Source organism: Odocoileus virginianus, chromosome 3 (genome assembly GCF_023699985.2).
Source record: "Odocoileus virginianus isolate 20LAN1187 ecotype Illinois chromosome 3, Ovbor_1.2, whole genome shotgun sequence".
In the NCBI taxonomy this organism is placed as follows: domain Eukaryota; kingdom Metazoa; phylum Chordata; class Mammalia; order Artiodactyla; family Cervidae; genus Odocoileus; species Odocoileus virginianus.
Genome location: NC_069676.1, coordinates 70445941 through 70463826, shown reverse-complemented (window position 1 = coordinate 70463826; position 17886 = coordinate 70445941). Strand labels below are relative to the sequence as shown.

The 17886-nt window shown below is 36.6% G+C and overlaps 2 protein-coding genes across 4 annotated transcripts in view; one reads left to right on the top strand and one right to left on the bottom strand.

Annotated features, from left to right (window-relative positions):
* Positions 1 to 5450, bottom strand: part of HMMR (hyaluronan mediated motility receptor) — a 39088-nt gene extending 33638 nt beyond the window's left edge. The window contains exons 1-3 of one of the 2 annotated variants that reach the window (XM_070465741.1): positions 5109 to 5450; positions 1993 to 2091; positions 1425 to 1504 (exon numbers count right to left, since the gene is read on the bottom strand). In XM_070465741.1, the coding sequence (XP_070321842.1) occupies positions 1425 to 1504; positions 1993 to 2091; positions 5109 to 5154 (225 nt within the window). In that variant the 5' untranslated portion in view covers positions 5155 to 5450. Of the gene's footprint in view, positions 1 to 1424; positions 1508 to 1992; positions 2092 to 5108 lie in introns of both variants that reach the window. The other variant, XM_070465740.1, reaches the window with a different exon arrangement.
* Positions 5451 to 5481: 31 nt separating this feature from the next.
* NUDCD2 (NudC domain containing 2) lies at positions 5482 to 13747 on the top strand. Of its 2 annotated transcripts, none has more exons than XM_020901553.2 (4): positions 5482 to 5659; positions 7864 to 7912; positions 8134 to 8285; positions 10774 to 13747. In XM_020901553.2, exons 1-4 carry the CDS (start codon positions 5561 to 5563, stop codon positions 10855 to 10857), a joined length of 384 nt encoding a protein of 127 aa, XP_020757212.1. In that variant the 5' UTR covers positions 5482 to 5560; the 3' UTR covers positions 10858 to 13747. The 2 variants fall into 2 exon arrangements, with proteins under 2 accessions (XP_020757212.1, XP_020757206.1); XM_020901547.2 differs by lacking the exon at positions 5482 to 5659 and adding an exon at positions 5685 to 5969.
* The last annotated feature ends 4139 nt before the right edge of the window (positions 13748 to 17886 follow it).

The following is a 17886-nucleotide window of genomic DNA, read 5'->3' as shown; positions in this document are numbered from 1 at the left end:
AGTATATTTCAACATGTCATTAGTATAAAATTGTTAGCAAGATATTTTATATTTTTGGTACTAAGTCTTCAAAATTTGCTGTATATTTTATACTTATATTATTGTTTAGGGGCTAAGTAGTGTCCTTAAGTAGTCTTTTGTGATTCCATGAACTGTAGCCCGCCAGGCTCCTCTGTCCATGGGATTTCTCAGGAAAGAATACTGGAGTGGGTTGCATTTCCTTCTCCAGGGGATCTTCCCGATCCAGGCATCAAATCCGTGTCTCCTGCATTGGCAGGTGGATTCTTTACCACTGAGCCACTAGGAAAGCCCATATTAAACTTATAGTACATCTCAATTCAACTGCTAAATTTTCAATAGAAATATCTAACTATATTTATTTATTTTAAAAATAATTTACTTTATTTGGCTGTGCCAAGTCTTAGTCATGGCATGCAGGGTCTTTAGTGGTGGCTAATTTTATTACCATTTAATTTTAATTAATTGTGTCATTAGAAACTGATACTTGATTCTGTTGATATTTCTAATATCTAACTATATTTAGACTTCACAAAAGACAGAGATGAAAAAGTAGATTCACATATCCAAGTTATTCCAAAAACACTTAAGAATTACAACAAGTGAACTGAGTATCAGTTTTTAATGACACATTAATTAAAATTAAATAATGCTAAAAATCTAATTTTTCAAGTGTTGAGTAGCTACATGTGGCTTATCACTTTCATACTGGACAACCACAGGTTTTTTTTTTTTTTTTTTTTTAATAAATAAGAGATTTAGGTAACTGTTGAATGAATGAACAAGAATAAGCTTAACTTATAGCTTTGATGTTCTAACCAAAGAGCTTGGAAACTCTTTCCCAACTCTGAATCTTTTTCACTTTAAAATACCAAGTGGTACAACTCCTTAAGAAGGTACAACTTGCTTTACGAACTAGCGGAAACAGTAACAGTACACTCCTGCACAAGTCCTAACATAAAGATGTTAAGGATTAATCTCCTGCCACTCCGTGACAGTTTCTGAGTGGCAAACCCCTTGACATTAGAATGGTTTTTTCTCTTCCTTCATCAATATTTACCCTTCCCTTACTTTGTAAAGTCAAATGATGATAACTCAAAAAATCAAAGCATTACACAATTTTTAAGGGCTCACTAGATATTATAAAGCTTATCCATCTATAGAAATGACTGAGAAGTGGAGACCACCTTGTAATTCTGAACTAAGGATACATTTAAACACAATATATTGGTAATGACATAGGCTGACAGGTAAAACTTACTAGAGTTCCAATGATAATGTTTTACTCATTTACAGACTTTTTGATTACCTTTCTAAACTGAACTCATTCTAGTCAAATACAATACCTTTCAGAAATGTTTTTATGATACAGTTGATAAACCAGCTAGAATATAAGGGCACCTCACCTTTAATCCTGAAGTCTTGACTTTTCTTGCTGAAACAGGCAAGGTAGTATCTTTGTCAACGTTAAGATTTTGCTGTGATTCTGCTGTAAAATGAATTGTACAGATCATGTTTGGTGCTTACACGTCGGAAGCTCAGACAAAATACCCGTTCCCAAATTCTTTATAGCAACTATTAGTGAAGCAATATAAAATTATTCTTTTCTTGATTGTACATTTTCAAGTAATTAGTTGCACAAGCGCCACATTTCTTTACACATTTTAACACTTTCTTGATTTTCCTAATATTCCCTCTAATATTCTCCAAGAAAGGATTAATGTAATTACCAAAAGGAAAACTACATGTCTATGTGAATGGCTTGCTTAACTTTTCTGGTTATATGACAGTGTAATGATGAAAGTGTTATTCAGAAGTTGACCCTTTTGTAAATCTATCAATTAAAAAAAACTTAAATATAGTTGTAGCTTCACAATTTTAGAAATGTTATAACATCTTTAAATTTAAATAATGTTATCCTTAACTTCAAAATTTACAAGATCATATAACCATTATTCTATTGGGATCCATTACCTTTTTGCTTTTTAAACCTTTGTGACTTCTGAAAGGATACTGGTCCTTTCAATACTTCTGAAGTTTTAACATCATAAGCACCTGGGGATGGTGCACATCCTAGAAGAAAAATAAAACATTAAAATCTCATTTGATGTGACTTACATGTTAACATGTTTTACAAACATCATATGATATCATTTATATGTGGAATCTAAAAATTAATACAAATGAATCCATAAGCAAAGCAGAAACAGATTCACAGACATAAAAAAAAACTTATGATTACAAAAGGGTAGGAGCGGACTAATACATACAAACCACTATCTGTAAAACAGATAAACAACAAGGATTTACTGTACAGCACAGGGAATTATATTCATATTCACTATCTTATAATAACCTATAATAGAAAATAATCCAGAAAAAAATAATTGAGTCACTTTTCTGTACACGTAAAACTAACACAATATTGTAAATCAACTATACTTCAATTTAAAAAAGCAATAGTAAAGTGAGTAACACAAATGTAAAAATACCATTAATAAATTTCTTCTTTCCTAATTAAAAAAATGACATAAACTTAACATATTCACAAAACAGAAACAGATTTCAAAAACAAACATGTACCAAAGAGGAAATGTGGAGAGGAGGGATAAATGAGAAGTTTGGGATTAACATACACATACTACTATATGTTAAGCAGATATCCAACAAAGACCTATTATATAGCACAGGAAACTCCACTCAATATTCTGTAATCATCTATATAGGAAAAGAATCTGAAAAGCTATGAATATATGTATAACTGAATCACTATGCTGTACACCCGAAACTAACACAACATTGTAAATCAACTATACTCTAACACATTTTAAAAAAAATGTTTTGTTTTAAATGTAAAATTAGCACATCTGATACTATAAAGTAGGCCTGTCTGTGAAGAACAGTATCATTATCTTCCCAAATGATCTTTATTTCAGTTGGGTCAAAGGAACACAGAAAACTTAGCAAAACGACAAAGACAGTCTTGGGATGGACATGTCCAGTATTGAAATGAACATGTCAGAACAAGCAACACAGCTATTAGTAAGAACTGAATTAAGAAACAAAATATTTGGAATCAAATCTACTCAAAGAGAGTCACTGAGATTTTAGCAATGATGCTACTAAAAATGTCTAGCCCCAAAGATTTAGCTTGGAATAAAAATTTAGTGATGATCCATCTGTGTCTAATATCAATACATCAGGAAATCTATAAAGCCATGTTATGTAAAGTACAAACTACACGAAACTGTATTTCTATGTTCCAGCAATTTATGCTGTATAACCTCATGTAACTAGAGTCTCAAAGCAAACATATTTCCATGTACTTATGCAAAGATCTGGTTCAATTACTTTAGATTTTTTTGATGTCACCTCTTCCATTTTCTCTAAATGCCCACATCAAGTTAGAAATCTCCATTCCATAGCAGCTTGCATGTACTATTCCTATCGCAGAACTTCCTGCAGTTTTGTAATGGCCTATCCTAATGTACTTATCCATCTCCCACCTTAGACAAAACTGCTTGAAGTTAGGGACAGTCTCAATCACGTCCCTAACCTCAGTATTTAGGTCAGGGTAGAGTTTGGCAGTGTGGCAGAAAAAAACAGAAAATCACTGGGGATGTAGGATTGGGAACAGAGTTTCGTATAGTAATCAGCTAGATTAGGGTTCAAATCCAGATTTGTCTGCCAATCAATAGACAATAGTATGGGCCAGGTACTTTATAGTCATAGGGAGAAGATGATGGATAGGAACATCATACTCTCTCTTTTTCCAGTCTAACTTTAAGACCCTTGGAAAGTTATTTCTATTTGAGACTGTTCTTCATTCATGAAACAGGGATAAAAAAAATAGTATCTACCTCACACTTTGGTTGTTTGGATTACTGCAGTAACATAAGAAATCACTACAGTGCCTCATACACACACTAAGCATCAAATAAATGGTCACTTATTATTTATAAAGCTGTAAGCCTGAAGTTTTATGTAATTGTCAAAACCAGTTCAATCTATTACAAAATAAACAAATCTCCCACAAGGACACAATGACAGAACTTAGAGTAGTTCTTTGAATGTCTGAGAAATTATATGGCCCTTAAGTCTTTAGTTAAAAAATAAGCTTATGTTGATCCAATTCTTCACTGGCCTTCCTTTGTGAGCAGAGTGATCCTCATTTCCGTTTGTATGTTAGCTGACAGAAATTAAGATGTAATGAAAGACTTAAAAAGTATACATTATAATGGATAAATCACGAGCTGTGATGTGAAGCTCTGTCACTTGCAGGCTGCTCAGTAGTTAGAACCCCCCTTAGTTTCCTCATCTGTAAAATGAAAACAATTCTTTGTGCCTCACCTGGCTGTTGGAAAGAATAAACCAGACCCAGTAGGGAAGACCTTAGCACTGTCCCTGAATACAGTTAGCATCCACTAACTGCTCAGGAACACAGGATGGATTCATGTAGGCCTGGTTTCAGGCCCCTGCTCTGCCAGTTCGGTTGCATAACAGTGAGCAAATATAAGTCTCCATTCTTTTATGGATAAAATAATGAATATTACGGATTTGGGGGAATTGCTCCCTTTACTTCATCTATAGTGTTTTCAGTAAGTGCTACTGCCATAATTTTATACCTATAAACTGCCTTTACCAATCTTTCTTCTTTTACGCCTGAATGGGAGGGACATTCAAAAGAAATTCACAAGTCCACACCAAAAGCAACAGTAAAATATATGTATGTGTATATACACACACATACATACAAGTGAGGACTCCGGACTTGATCAACAGCTACCAATGCTTCCTAATTCCTATCCCCTTCCCTTGGCTTTAGCCACAGCACTAATTGTATATTGGCTGCACTCTCCAACTGAATTAAACTCCACGGAGCAGAGACTTTGCTTCGCTCCATGTTATACGCTCAACCTGAATAGTGCTTGGCAAGTAGTAAAAGCTTAGCATGTGTTTCAGGAAAATGGATCAATTTAATGAGCCCCATCCCAGCCGTAAAAATCGCCTCCTATATGATGAAGGGAAGCCAAGAAGGACAAGGGGCGTGAGAGCATATCCTGTCCCCCAGCACTTTTCCCCGTACGCACCAGAAGGGTCATTGAATCGTTTCAGGGGCGCCTTAGGGAAGGACATGCTGACGACCAGCTCCACGAAACCGAAGGTCTTTTCTGGTCTGCGGCTACTGTCCTGCGGGTTGTTTAGGCCTGTTGGCTTCAAATTCAAATCGCCCCGCTTAACCCCCGCCCATCGACGTCAGCCAATCGGAACGCCAAAGGCCAAAGAGCATGCTCTTCGGCTCTCGCTGCGTTCAATTACGTGACCTGTTTAGGCCACCATCCAATAGGAGGCTACTACTGTCTTCTCTCTTTCCTCACTGGCCCAATCAGTACTGGCGTTACTCAATTGTAACTACGCACTAGCCACGTTTGCGCAAGCGCAGTTCGCACCAGAGAGTTTTCCGTCGCTTTTGACGTCATATTGGTGGCAGTGTAGTGAATTCTAACTTCTCTGGGTCCGCCCCTCTTCCATCGTCCCTTGGATGCGAACTTTTCTGGATTTCAGTTCCTTAAACCTGGGTCCTGCCAGCGTCCTCAATGGCCAACTGAAACGGAAACGCGCAGACAAGCGGAGACCGCAGGTTACATTTCTGCGCATGTGCAGTGACCCGAGCGGAGACAGCCGGGGTGTGGCCGGAGGCGGGGATTCCGGGCGTGGACTCCTCTTGCTCGGTGCCACTGCGGCCGGGAGGCGACTGGAGTATGTCAGCCCCGTTTGAGGAGCGCAGTGGGGTGGTTCCGTGCGGAACGCCGTGGGGCCAGTGGTACCAGACCTTGGAGGAGGTGTTCATTGAAGTTCAGGTGCCGCCAGGCACTCGCGCCCAGGATATCCAGTGCGGCCTGCAGAGCCGGCATGTGGCGCTGGCCGTGGGTGGCCGCGAGATCCTCAAGGTAGCGGCTAGGTCGGGGCTTGTGCTCAGTTTCTTCCCGGCCTCCCCAAATTCCCGAGTCCTCAAGTTCATGGTTTCCGTGGAAAGATTGCTGGAAGGCCGTTCGGTCTCTCTGGCTGGCCGAAGGATGAATAAGATTGCCCTGATTTTGGTCTGGTCGGAGCCCCTGACCTCAGGGCCGTTCGTTGTTTGAGGTTGGAATGAGTATCCCGTTTACCTTGCTTTGTTTGCAAGCCAAATGAAACTCCGCTGCGGGTCTTCATTGAGAACTGCCTAACTAGATCGTCGAAGGAAAACGGAAATTTTTGATATCTGTACCTCCAGGCACAGATCTTGGTGCTGGGAGGACCGCGGTGAACGAGCCAGATTCTGTACCCTTACTCAGGGAGGCATAATTAAATCAATAAATATATAGGAGGTTATAGGAAATGAAAAACGAAAATAAAGATGTTGGGTTGAGGATTCGGAGGTGATGTCCGTTGATGTATTTTCTCATCTAAAATTGGAAAAATTCTGTAAGTTTGTGGAGTGTTTAAGCCGGTGGTCAAGAAGTTGTGAAGAAAGTAACGGATAGCCCTTTTATTCTCATCAGTACCCTTTGGGTCTGGGACCCATTTCTTCCTTGTTAAAATTTGTAGTTAAATTCAATTAACTTGAAGTTAGATTTCTTTCTCAGATTAGAAGCCCAAGATATTTGATGGCATTGTTGTGTAATGGTGAAAGGAGACTGCTTGGGAGTATACCTGGTTTTGCCGTTTTCCCAGTTTTGTAACCTTGGGCAAGAGATTATTCATTGTCTAAGCCTTCATCTCCAAAGTGGTATAATTATAGTACCTTTCTCCTAGGATTGTTTTAAACGTAGCATGGTATCTATGAATGAAGAGCTTGGAGTAGGTAATAACTAATATGTAATAAGCTTGCACTACATGTTGCTGTTATTATCTTAATATGAAAGTGTTTTGAGTGTCTCAGAAAAGGAAGATTTATGTGAAAGATACTGATTTATGTCAGCTTGGCTCTTGATGACCTTTCTGAATAGTTGTGCTATTCATAATTTACTGAATGGTGATTTCAAATTACATTTCAAATTTACTTTAGTAATTGCAGTAACCTAGGGAATTTGGCAATAACTCTGTCTCTAGGATTTTAGATACATTTATACAAGTAGTATTCACTCCCCAATCTCCCCCTTATTGACATATGAAAAAACTGTTTTCTTTTTTTAATGTGACATGTTAATTTCATTTCCTAAAGCTAAAATTTGGTAAGTAGCAACAAATCAAATTGGATTTGAGCAGGTGCAATCCCTTTTAAACTTACATTTTACTTAGTTCTTTCTTAAAGCAAAAGTTTCTGAAAAATCAGTTACAACTCATCTGACATCACACATATATACGGATGTGTGTGCTTTAATTTTTTTTTTCTTTTGATGCTAAACTGCCTTACAAAGAGATTGAACCAGTTTTTTTTTTTTTAAGTTTATATTAAGATGCCATTTTTCCTTAATATCTGCAGGAGAGCTCTTTTTGTAGTTTATTATAATTGGTAAAGTTACCACACTTCAGATGTTAACATCACATTTGACCAATCAGTAGTATTTCTTCATCTTCTAAAAATTAAGGAACCCTGATCTTTTTGTAGAGCGCTCTGTGTTCTTTACTGTAGAATATAGTCCATAGTGTAAACTAGGTTCTGTTTCACTCGCTAGGCAGGAACTTCGGGTTGGCCACCTATCAATGTGTTGAAATGGTAAAAAATATGTTGTGCCTACTCTAAACAAATTAAGTAATTATATGTAGATTAGATAGGAAATAAGGGAAGTCTTAAATCATGAAAACTTTATGAAAATTAATGGAATTTTTTAATTTTTAATACCTCATATGTTTATTTTTCAGGGCAAACTCTTTGACTCTACAATAGCCGATGAAGGGACATGGACTCTGGGTAAGGGTAATCTATTACATTTCTTAGAATCTCTTTAAAAGTTAATTTTGTCTTGGAAATTAGTATGTTTCCCCCTGCTGTAGATTTGCAACTTTGTAAGCTATAGTAAAAGGAATGTATTGAAAACAATTGTATGTCAACATTTCCTAATTAGGTGTCTGAAAATATAAATTAATTATGAACTTTGATTTCTTTGTGATTTTTGTTTTTTTTTTGTTTAGAGGATAGAAAAATGGTCCGTATTGTTCTTACAAAGACAAAGAGAGATGCAGCAAATTGTTGGACTTCTCTTCTAGAATCTGATTATGCAGCTGACCCTTGGGTGCAAGACCAAATGCAGAGAAAACTTACATTAGAGAGATTCCAGAAAGAAGTAAGTCAGATCGATTGATGAATATGTGTAGTTAAACATCTTAAACTCATGGAATGATTATTACTTGAACTCAGAACTCAAACATCATTTTAAAAAATTGCTAACATTTTTCAGACAAATTTTTTCAGTTTAATGGTTGGAAAACTGACTGGCTTTTCTATATAGGGATTTAACCTTCACCATCCCACCCCTGCTGCCCCAGAGGAATTTATCTGCACCACTGTGATATCTAAGTTTAAATTTATTTAGTTTGCATCAGTAGTTCATGAATAAACTGATAAAAATTCTCTCAGTACACATATCGTGTAAAAAAGTGAAAGGCCCTTTAGTATCTCCCATTCTGTATCTCTGTCTTATTCTCATCTCAATACATTGAATTTATTGTTTTGTTTTTTTAACATAAGTGGAGGATCACACAGTATGTATCGTCATGTTGCTTTTTCATTTAATAATATGTCTTAGGTCTCTTTCCCTACTAGTACATGTGGATAAAATTTGTTCCTTTTAATTGCTTTAGAATGTTTCCTAGTTTGAGTGTATTGTTTTTACTTAGCTGTTCCTCTTTGATGAGATTTAGATTTCTCTGTGTCTATTTCAAAGTTTGTGCTTTCATCTCTGAAAATACTCAAATTTTCCTTTAAGATAGCTATCTGGAAGAATTATTGAATCAAAGCAATGTTAAGATTTTGATAGATAATTTCTATATAAAGATGATGATTCCCAAATGTATGTCTCTAGCTTAGACTTTTTACAGAATGTCCAAACTGCGTATCCAGCTGTTTACATGACATCTTAGCTGTTTAATAGACACATCCAACTCAGCATATCCAAGTGAACTCCCTAATTTCCCTTCCACATTTGTTGTACCTCTGGCCTTCTCATCTCACCTGATGGAAACTGGTTGTTCAGATGGAAGAAACGGGAAATCATCCTCCATTCCTTTCTTTCTGTCACACCCTGCTTGTCAGGAAACCTTACTGTCACGGCCTTCTAGATATGTTTAGAATTTGAGTACTCATCACCACCATTCTACTACCACTCTCACCTGGACCACCACTAAAGTCTTGCTTAGGTTAGTCTAATGACCTTCCCCCGATCCTGTTTTTTTTTAGGATTGCTGCACACGAGCTTTCTTTAGTTTCAGAAAGCAGGGGCTGCTCTCTAGCGTTGCTCTAGCTTCTCTTGTTGCAGAGCGCAGGCTCTAGATGCCCGGGCTTCGGTTGTTGCAGCACAGGCCCTCATGAGTTGTGACTCGCAGGCCCTAGAGTGTGGAGGCTTCCGTAGTTGTGGCCCGTGGGCTCAGTAGCTGCGGCTTCCTGGCTCTGGAACATGGCCTCAACTGCTCCTTGGCACGTGGAACCTTCCCAGACCAAGGCCCAGACTGATCTGGTCTCTGATCTCCTGTCTTACTGCTGCCCCCTCATTCATTCTGCTCTAGCCATGCTGGCATTTTTGCCTTTTATCAAACATGCCCGACCATTCCTTCTCTGTCCTTTTGACTGCAATGCTCTTCTCCCAAAGTTTACCTGATTTCTTCTCTGTTTTCCAGTAATTTCTCAATGAAGCATACTTTGATGATCCTTTTTAAATATTCTAATTTCCTCATTTTCCTTACTTACCCTACATCTTTTTTCTTTTCTATAACACTTACCGACTTTCAATACCCTGCATCATGGGGCTGACAAACTGTACTTAGCAGTTAAATCCAGCCCATTGCCTGCTTTTGAAGGAATGTTTTACCTGAACACAGCTGTGCTCATTTGTTTGTGTAGTGTCTTTTATATAGCAGCAGAATTAAGTCTTGGCCATGACCAAGACTATATGGCCGTCAACGCTTAAAGCATTGATATTTACTACTTGGCTCTTTACAAACAAGTGTGGTGGCCCCTGCCCCAGGTAGCTTCGGGTTTATTATTTGCCCTCCTGTTAGAATGTCCACCAGAACAGGGATCTCTGTCTGTTTCGTTCACTCTTAAATTCTGCATACCCTTCATGGTGTCTTCTAAAGAGTAGCAACTTAATATATGTTTGTTGAATAAATGAAATACCTCTAAAATGACTGAAGCCAGAGGTAGTACTTACTCTTTAAGACTGTTACGAGAATTGAATATTTTAATGTATATATATATATACACCTCTTAGAACCCTGCCTGGCCTATAGTAAGCTCTCAAAAATGCTAATTATTAAAATCTGTTTACACATTGATGGTAAAGAATGTTTGCCCATACACTTGTGAACATTATAATATGCATACTAATCTTCTAAATATTTGTAAATATGAAAATTGAAAAAATATCTCATAGTTTTAGGTTCCATTTTGGCAATTACAGTGAGATTTGATATCTTTTCATGTTTATTGGCCATTTGTTGATATATTTCCTTTTTTGTCAGTTGCCAGTTTTTATCTTTTTACCATTTTCTTTTTGGCTTATTTATATTTTTCCTCTTAATTTTATCTGAATTTTCTTTTTTTTTCATGTCTTTTAGAATCCTGGTTTTGACTTTAGTGGAGCAGAAATCTCAGGAAACTACACTAAAGGTGGACCAGATTTCTCAAATCTTGAGAAATAACTGATCTTCTTGCTGCATTTTGTGGATCGTAGCAGATATTGCCAACTTAATCAGAGGAACAGATTATGTGGTGGAAGAAAAATGTGGATGCCTAGTTAACAAATTGCAAAATACATTTAAATATGGTTCTAAAAATTGCATTCAAATATGATTTACATAGGAAACATCTTAAATACTGTGGGAACTATTCTATTGATACATGGTAACTTTTCTTTTGGATTTGTTTTTGCTCAGCATGACATTTTATATGCTGCACTTTACTAATTTCATATTTAGCCTGTATTTTTAATACAAAAAGTTTTAGGGTAGAGATCATGTAAAATGACATGGTGCCTTCAGGGAAAATTAAGTTTTTCTTTCAATAACTGTGATGTAGGAGTAATGTTCAATAAATTTTTCTAAATAGGAATTGTGTAACCCTTTGTCTAAGTGTACCAGTCCACACAAGAAAATTGTATTACTGAAAAAAACTTTCAGAAAGGAAAAAATACTTCATGAATATATTCTAAATAAGTTAATTTTAAGAGTTACTGAGGGAATTCCCTGGTGGTCCAGTGGCTAAGACTCTGCACTCCTGATACAGGGGGGCTGGGTTCAATCCCTGGTCAGGGAACTAGATCCCACATGCCACAACTAGGATTCTATGCAGCCAAGTAAATAAAAATAAATGTAAAAAAAAAAAAAAAAAGTTACTGAAAATTTCTGAATTAGTATATTATTCTTTGAGAGATGCCTTTATGTCAAGAAATTGAAAAGTCGTTAAAAACATATCAATAAGAATAGACTAATGCAAAAGAGAAACACTGAAGCAAATTTGGTTATTGGTGAATCCTTTGTTAGTGAGAAGAAACACAGTCAATGAGTATAACTCAGTGACATCATTTTGATCTTCATTGATCCAGGCATATAGGTATGAATTGTCTTGAAATTTTCTTTCATCCTTTTTATGTCCTTTCTAATTTTAAATATTTTGAATAGTCTCAAATATATAGAGAAGTTACAAGTAAAGCACACAGAATTGTTTTCTTCCTGATTCTTCAGGTTTGTGTGTAAGTTGATAACATGATGCCCCATCACCTCTGAGTACTTTAGTGTGTATTTCCTTCAAAGGACATGCTCCTACATAGCTTCAAATACAACCATTAGAATCAGGAAATTAGCACTGACACATTATGACCACCTAATTCTGGATGTTTATTCCATTCAAGTTTGCTTATTGTACCAGTAATGTTCTTTATAGCAAAAGGATCCAGTCAGAATCACGCCTTGCTTTTGTTTTATTTTTTTGGTTGTGCTGCACCATTTGTGGGATCTTAGTTCCTTGACTAGGGATTGAACCCAGGCTCCCAGAAGTGAAAGTAATGAATGCTAACCACTGGACTGCCAGGGAATTCCCCATTCCTCGCCTTTTGCTTTCATGGGTCTTTAGTATGTTTCAGACTGGAAAAAGTCTTCATATTAACCTTGACTTTAATAGCCGTGACACTTTCGAAGATCACAGGCTCGTTTTGTACAACATCTATTATGGTGTGTTTTGTCTGATATTTCTACACGATGAGAATCAGGTTATGAATCTTTGACAGACCGTTGCAGAAGAGAAGTGATACTGTGTTCTTACTGCATCATATCACAAGTTACTGGTTACAGTCCGCCCTTTTTCTGATGGTGTTTACTGTTGGCCTGCCATATTGGTGGTTTTCAAATTCTCAGATTCAATCAACCAAGGATAGAAAAAAAAAGAAGTGTAGAAGCTTCCAAATAGCAAAACTTGAATTTGCCTTGCAACAGGAAACTAGTTACATAGCATTTATGTTGTGTTTATAACTATGTACATAGTATTTACATTGTATTTTATTAGGTATTATAACTCGAGGTGATTTATAGTATCAGGGAGGATGTAGGTAGATTATATGCAAAGGTTAGGTCATGTTATTGAGCATCTGTGGATTTTGATGTCTGGGGATTGCTGGCACCAATAAGCTGCAGAAGCTGAGGGACAACTGTACTTAGATCATTGAGGAAGTGGTGTCTGTCCATCTTCTCCACTACAAAGCCATTCTTTCATGCTTATGACTAAGTATATTTTGTGTGATGTAGCTTCCAAGTACTGCCTTGTTTCTCATCAAGCTTTATGTCTTATATAATACACACTCATTATTTCCACTTTATTCATTGGGTAAAAATCTATTATTTCCATTACTTTGACCCTCAAAATTTTTCTAGATTTGGCCAGTGGAAACTCCTTGTAGATGGCTTTTATGTCCTTTTGACATGTTCCCATTATTATTTGAGCAATTTCTGATTCTCTGGCATAAGATATTCCAGGCTTATTATGTTTTCCCTACCCTTGGCCAAGAATCAGCCATTTTCCCGAGGAGTCCTGGTTCTCTAGTGAAGAATGGTGTTTAGAAACCAGGATCTGTCTGTTAGTGAGAAGTTGCTGTTTGTGTGTGTATTATGCATATGTTTACATCTGTACATTTATGTCTACATGTATGTTGAAAACCAGGAGTTGACACTTAAACTTGATTTCTGATCCCATGGGGTTCATTTTGCTCTCTCCCATTGTATAGTGAGATACCTGATTCTTGTTACCCTTAATGTATTTGGTTTGCCATTCTAGGTCATCTTCCCGTGTGAATGCCTTTCTCAATCTGCTCAGTCTCCCAACACCCTGTGCTAAGCAGATGTACCCGTCTCATCTGCTTGGTTTCTGATGCCCCACTTGTCCACTGCAGCCCAGGCACACCCCTTGGCAAGATACCTGTGTTGTTCATTTTGCCCAATAACTTAAAGGATGAATGGGGAAGAGACTTGTTTCTTTTAATTGGTTTATCTTTTTGACATTAAAACTTTTTTTAATATTTTGAATAAACATAAGTAAAATTAACTTGTTTGTAGTTTTGTGAATTTTAACTTACATAGATGTATGTGTGAACACCTCCAAAATCAGGAAACTGAACAGTTCAATCACCACAAAATTTCTCTCATGTTCTCTTTATAGTCACACCCTGCCTCAAACCCTGGCTGCTGCTGCTAAGTCGCGTCAGTCGTGTCCGACCCTGTGCGACCCATAGACGGCAGCCCACCAGGCTCCTCCATCTCTGGAATTTTCCAGGCAGGAGTACTGGAGTGGGTTGCCATGTCCTCCATCAGACCCTGGAGTCCACTGATTTTAGTCTCTGCCTCTATATTTTTCAAAAATTTCATTGAAATAGAATCATAGGTAATCCTTTTTAAAAGATAGTTTTGAGAGATAATTTACATCCCATATACTTTATTCATATAAAGTATATAATTTCTCAGTGGTTTTTAGTATAGTCATATATTCAACTATCACCACAGTCAACTTTGATTTTCATCACCTCAAAAAAACCAAACCCATACTTTTTCTCTTATAATTTTATTTTGGCTGTGCTGTCTTCATTGTGGTGCTTAGTTGCCCTGTGGCATGTGAGATCTTAGTTCCCTGCCTGGGATTGAACCCAGGTCCCCCTGCATTGCAAGGCAGATTCTCAATCACTGGACCACCAGGGAAATCCATGAAACCTGTATTTTCTTAACTATCACCCTCCACACATATACCCGACCCTCCCAAGCAATCACTAGTTATTTTTCACCTCAGATTTCTCTTATGGATATTTCATATACATGGAGTCATAATGTCTTTTGTTTTTGGTTTCTTTAACCTACATAAGGTTTTAGAAGTTCATCCATATTCTAGAATGTCAGAGCTTCATTCTTTTTGTCTGGCTGGATGATATTCCATTGTATGATTACCACATATTTATCCATTTGTCAGTTGATGGACATCTGGGAGGTTTCCACTGTTTGGCTACTATGAATAATTATGCTGTAAACATTCAACTACACATTGTTATGTACATCTACAATGGCACCCCACTCCAGTACCCTTGCCTGGAAAATCCCATGGACGGAGGAGCCTGGTAGGTTGCAGCCCGTGGGGTCGCTAAGCGTCAGACACAACTGAGTGACTTCACTTTCACTTTACACTTTCATGCACTGGAGAAGGAAATGGCAACCCACTCCAGTGTTCTTGCCTGGAGAATCCCAGGGATAGCGGAGCCTGGTGGGCTGCCGTCTATGGGGTTGCACAGAGTTGGACACGACTGAAGTGACTTAGCAGTATATTTCCTTACAGAGGAGTGTAATCTCAAGTTTAAAAAAAACTTTACGTTTAATCATTTGAGGAGGATTGTTCGTTTTCCAATCATGCTTGCTGCTGCCGCTACATCGCTTCAGTCGTGTCCGACACCATAGATGGCAGCCCACCAGGTTCCCCCGTCCCTGGGATCCTCCTGGCAAGAGTACTGGACTGGGGCGCCATTGCCTTCTCTTGCAATCATGCTTGATTGTTTTCCAAAGCTACACCATTTTACATTCCCACCAGCAGTTTGAGTTTCAGTTTTTCCACATCTTTACTAATACTTATTATATGATTTTTTTGATCTTGGCAATCCTAGTGAATGTGGAGTGGTATCACTGTGGTTTTCATTTGTATTTCTCTGATGGCTAATTATTTTGAACATCTTATCTTATACTTATTGACCATTTGTGTATCTTCCTTGAAAAAAATGTCTATTCAGATCCTTTGCCCATTTTTAATGGGTTATCTGCCTCTTTAATATTGAAGTATAAGAGTTCTTATATATATTCTGGAGACAAGTCCTTTATCATCTATGATTTGAATATATTTTCTTTTTGTATGATTTTCACTTTCTCAACAGTGCCTTTTGAAGCCTGAATGCTCTGTTTTGATATAGTCTAATTCATCATGCTTCTGGTGTCATGTCTAAGAATTTTGAAATCCCAGGTTACGAGGATTTTCTTCCTGTTTTCTTCTAAAAGTTTTATATTTTTATCTTTTACATTGAGATCTGTGACCTATTTTATTTTTTTGGAGAAGCTGTGAAATATAGGTGGAGTTTCATTTTTTAGCATATAGATGTCCAGTTGTTTCAAAATCATTTGTCGAAAAAGGTATTCATTAAATTGTTTTTGCACTTTTCACAAAAATCAATTGCTATTTATATGGGTCTGTTTTTGGTCTCTATTCTATTCCATGGATCTCTGTGTCTTTCCCTTCACCAATACAATACTGCCTTGACAATGGTAGCTTTAAATTAAGTCTTAAAATTGGGTAGCATGATTCCTTCAACTTTTTCAGAATTGGTTTGGCTGTGTTAATTTTCTTTGCTTTTAGAATCAGTTAGTCTATCTACAATAAAAAGTTCTGAAATTTCCACTGGAATAGCATGTCTTCTGATCCATGAACATGGGGCATCTCTTCATTTAGCCCCTCTGATTTAGATCATCAACATTTTATGGTTTTCCGCTTATAGAACCTTTACATCTTATAATTATTCCTAAGTGTTCATTTTCTGGAGATGTTGTAAGTTATTTCTTTTTGAAACTTTTTGATCCTGTGACTTTGATAGTTGTCTCCCTGGAAATTTTTGCATAAACCACAAACAGGAAAGTTTTTGTCTGCTCTAGTTTGTAGATCTTTTGTTTCCTTTTCTTGCTTCATTGCACTTGCTAGAAAAAAAGAGGTGGTGGAAATGGCCATCCTGTCTTGTTCTAGATGTTAGTTTTGAAAGCATTCTAACATTAAGTATTATGCTAACTGTATGCTTTCATTGATGACCTTTATCCGATTGAGGAAATTCTTATCTATTAATTGTTAGCTGATTTTTCTCATGAGTGTACTGGAATTTTCTCAAATGCTTTTTTTCTGTATCAGTTGATCCTCTTTTTTTTTTTTTTTCCTTTTGACTCTCAGTATGGTGGATTATTTTGATTTTTAAATTTTGAACCAGCTTATCTCCCTTCCATCAAACCTGGTCATGTTGTATTGTTGAGTTTTGTATATTTGGACTCATTTTGTTGAGCTTTTTTTGGGAAGGGATATTGTTGAGGTATTCATTTGAGATATTGGTCAATAGCTTATAAAATTAAAAAATGTTTTATCTTGGTTTGGTATCAAGTTATTGCTGGTCTTATAAAATGAATTGGGAAGTGATTCTTCTCCTTTCTGGGAGATTTATAGAATTTGCATTATGTTTTCCTTAAATGATTTGGGATTTGCCAGTAAGATTTTAAACAATGGACTCAGTTTTTTAAAATAGTAGAATTTACTCAGGTTATATAACAATTTAGTTTTCATAGTTCATGCCTTTCAAGGAATTGATTCATCTAATTCTCTGTGCAGTTATTTGCGGTATTAAAAAGTACAGTTTACTTTTAATGTCTTTCGAGTCTGTAGTGGTATCCTTTTCATTCCTAAAATTTGTAAGTCTTGCTAGAAGTTTATCTGCTGCTCTTTTCAAGCCCCAATTTTTTTATTTTGATTAGCCCTATTGTTTCATAGATTTTTTGTTTTACACATCCTTCTTCAGAGTTTCTTCCTTCTGCTTGCTTTGGGTTTATTTTGCTCTTTTTCTAGTTTCTTAAAATATACATTTACTGGTTTTGAAACCTTTTTTTAACAAAAGTGATTGATACTATGATTACTAAGCACTGCTTTAGCTGCATTCCATATATTTTGATATTTTCATTCAGTAAGTTCAAAATACATTCTCTTTTTAGACTTTCACTTACAGGCATGGATTGTTTTCATAGATGTTTCTTATTTAACTTCCAAGTGTTTGGAGATTGTCCCGTTAGCTGTTTGTTTTCTAGTTTTATGGTCAGGGAAGACATTTTGTATGATTTTAGTTCAGTTCTTAGTTTATGACCCAGGATATATTCTCTCTTGGTGACTGTGGTACGTTAACTTGAAAAGAATGCTTATTCTGCTATTCTGGGACGAATTTTATATAAAGTAGATTCACATGGTTGTTGGTATTTTTCAGTCCTACATCCTTGTTGATTTTCTAGTGCTGTACATTACTGAGTGGAATCTTTTAAGTCTGCAACTGAAGCTTTGTCCGTATGACCTCTTCACTGCTCTCAGTTTTTAGTACTTCTTGTATTTTTAGGCTCTGATGTTAGATGCATACGTATTTA

What these genes read in the sequence shown, in the direction of transcription:
- NUDCD2 (XM_020901547.2), top strand. Translation starts at nt 5,781, where the DNA reads ATGTCAGCCCCGTTTGAGGAGCGCAGTGGGGTGGTTCCGTGCGGAACG. An exon ending in TGAAGGGACATGGACTCTGG is followed by an intron (nt 7,913 to 8,133) that starts GTAAGGGTAATC and finishes TTTTTTGTTTAG; the next exon opens with AGGATAGAAAAATGGTCCGT. An exon ending in TAGAGAGATTCCAGAAAGAA is followed by an intron (nt 8,286 to 10,773) that starts GTAAGTCAGATC and finishes CATGTCTTTTAG; the next exon opens with AATCCTGGTTTTGACTTTAG.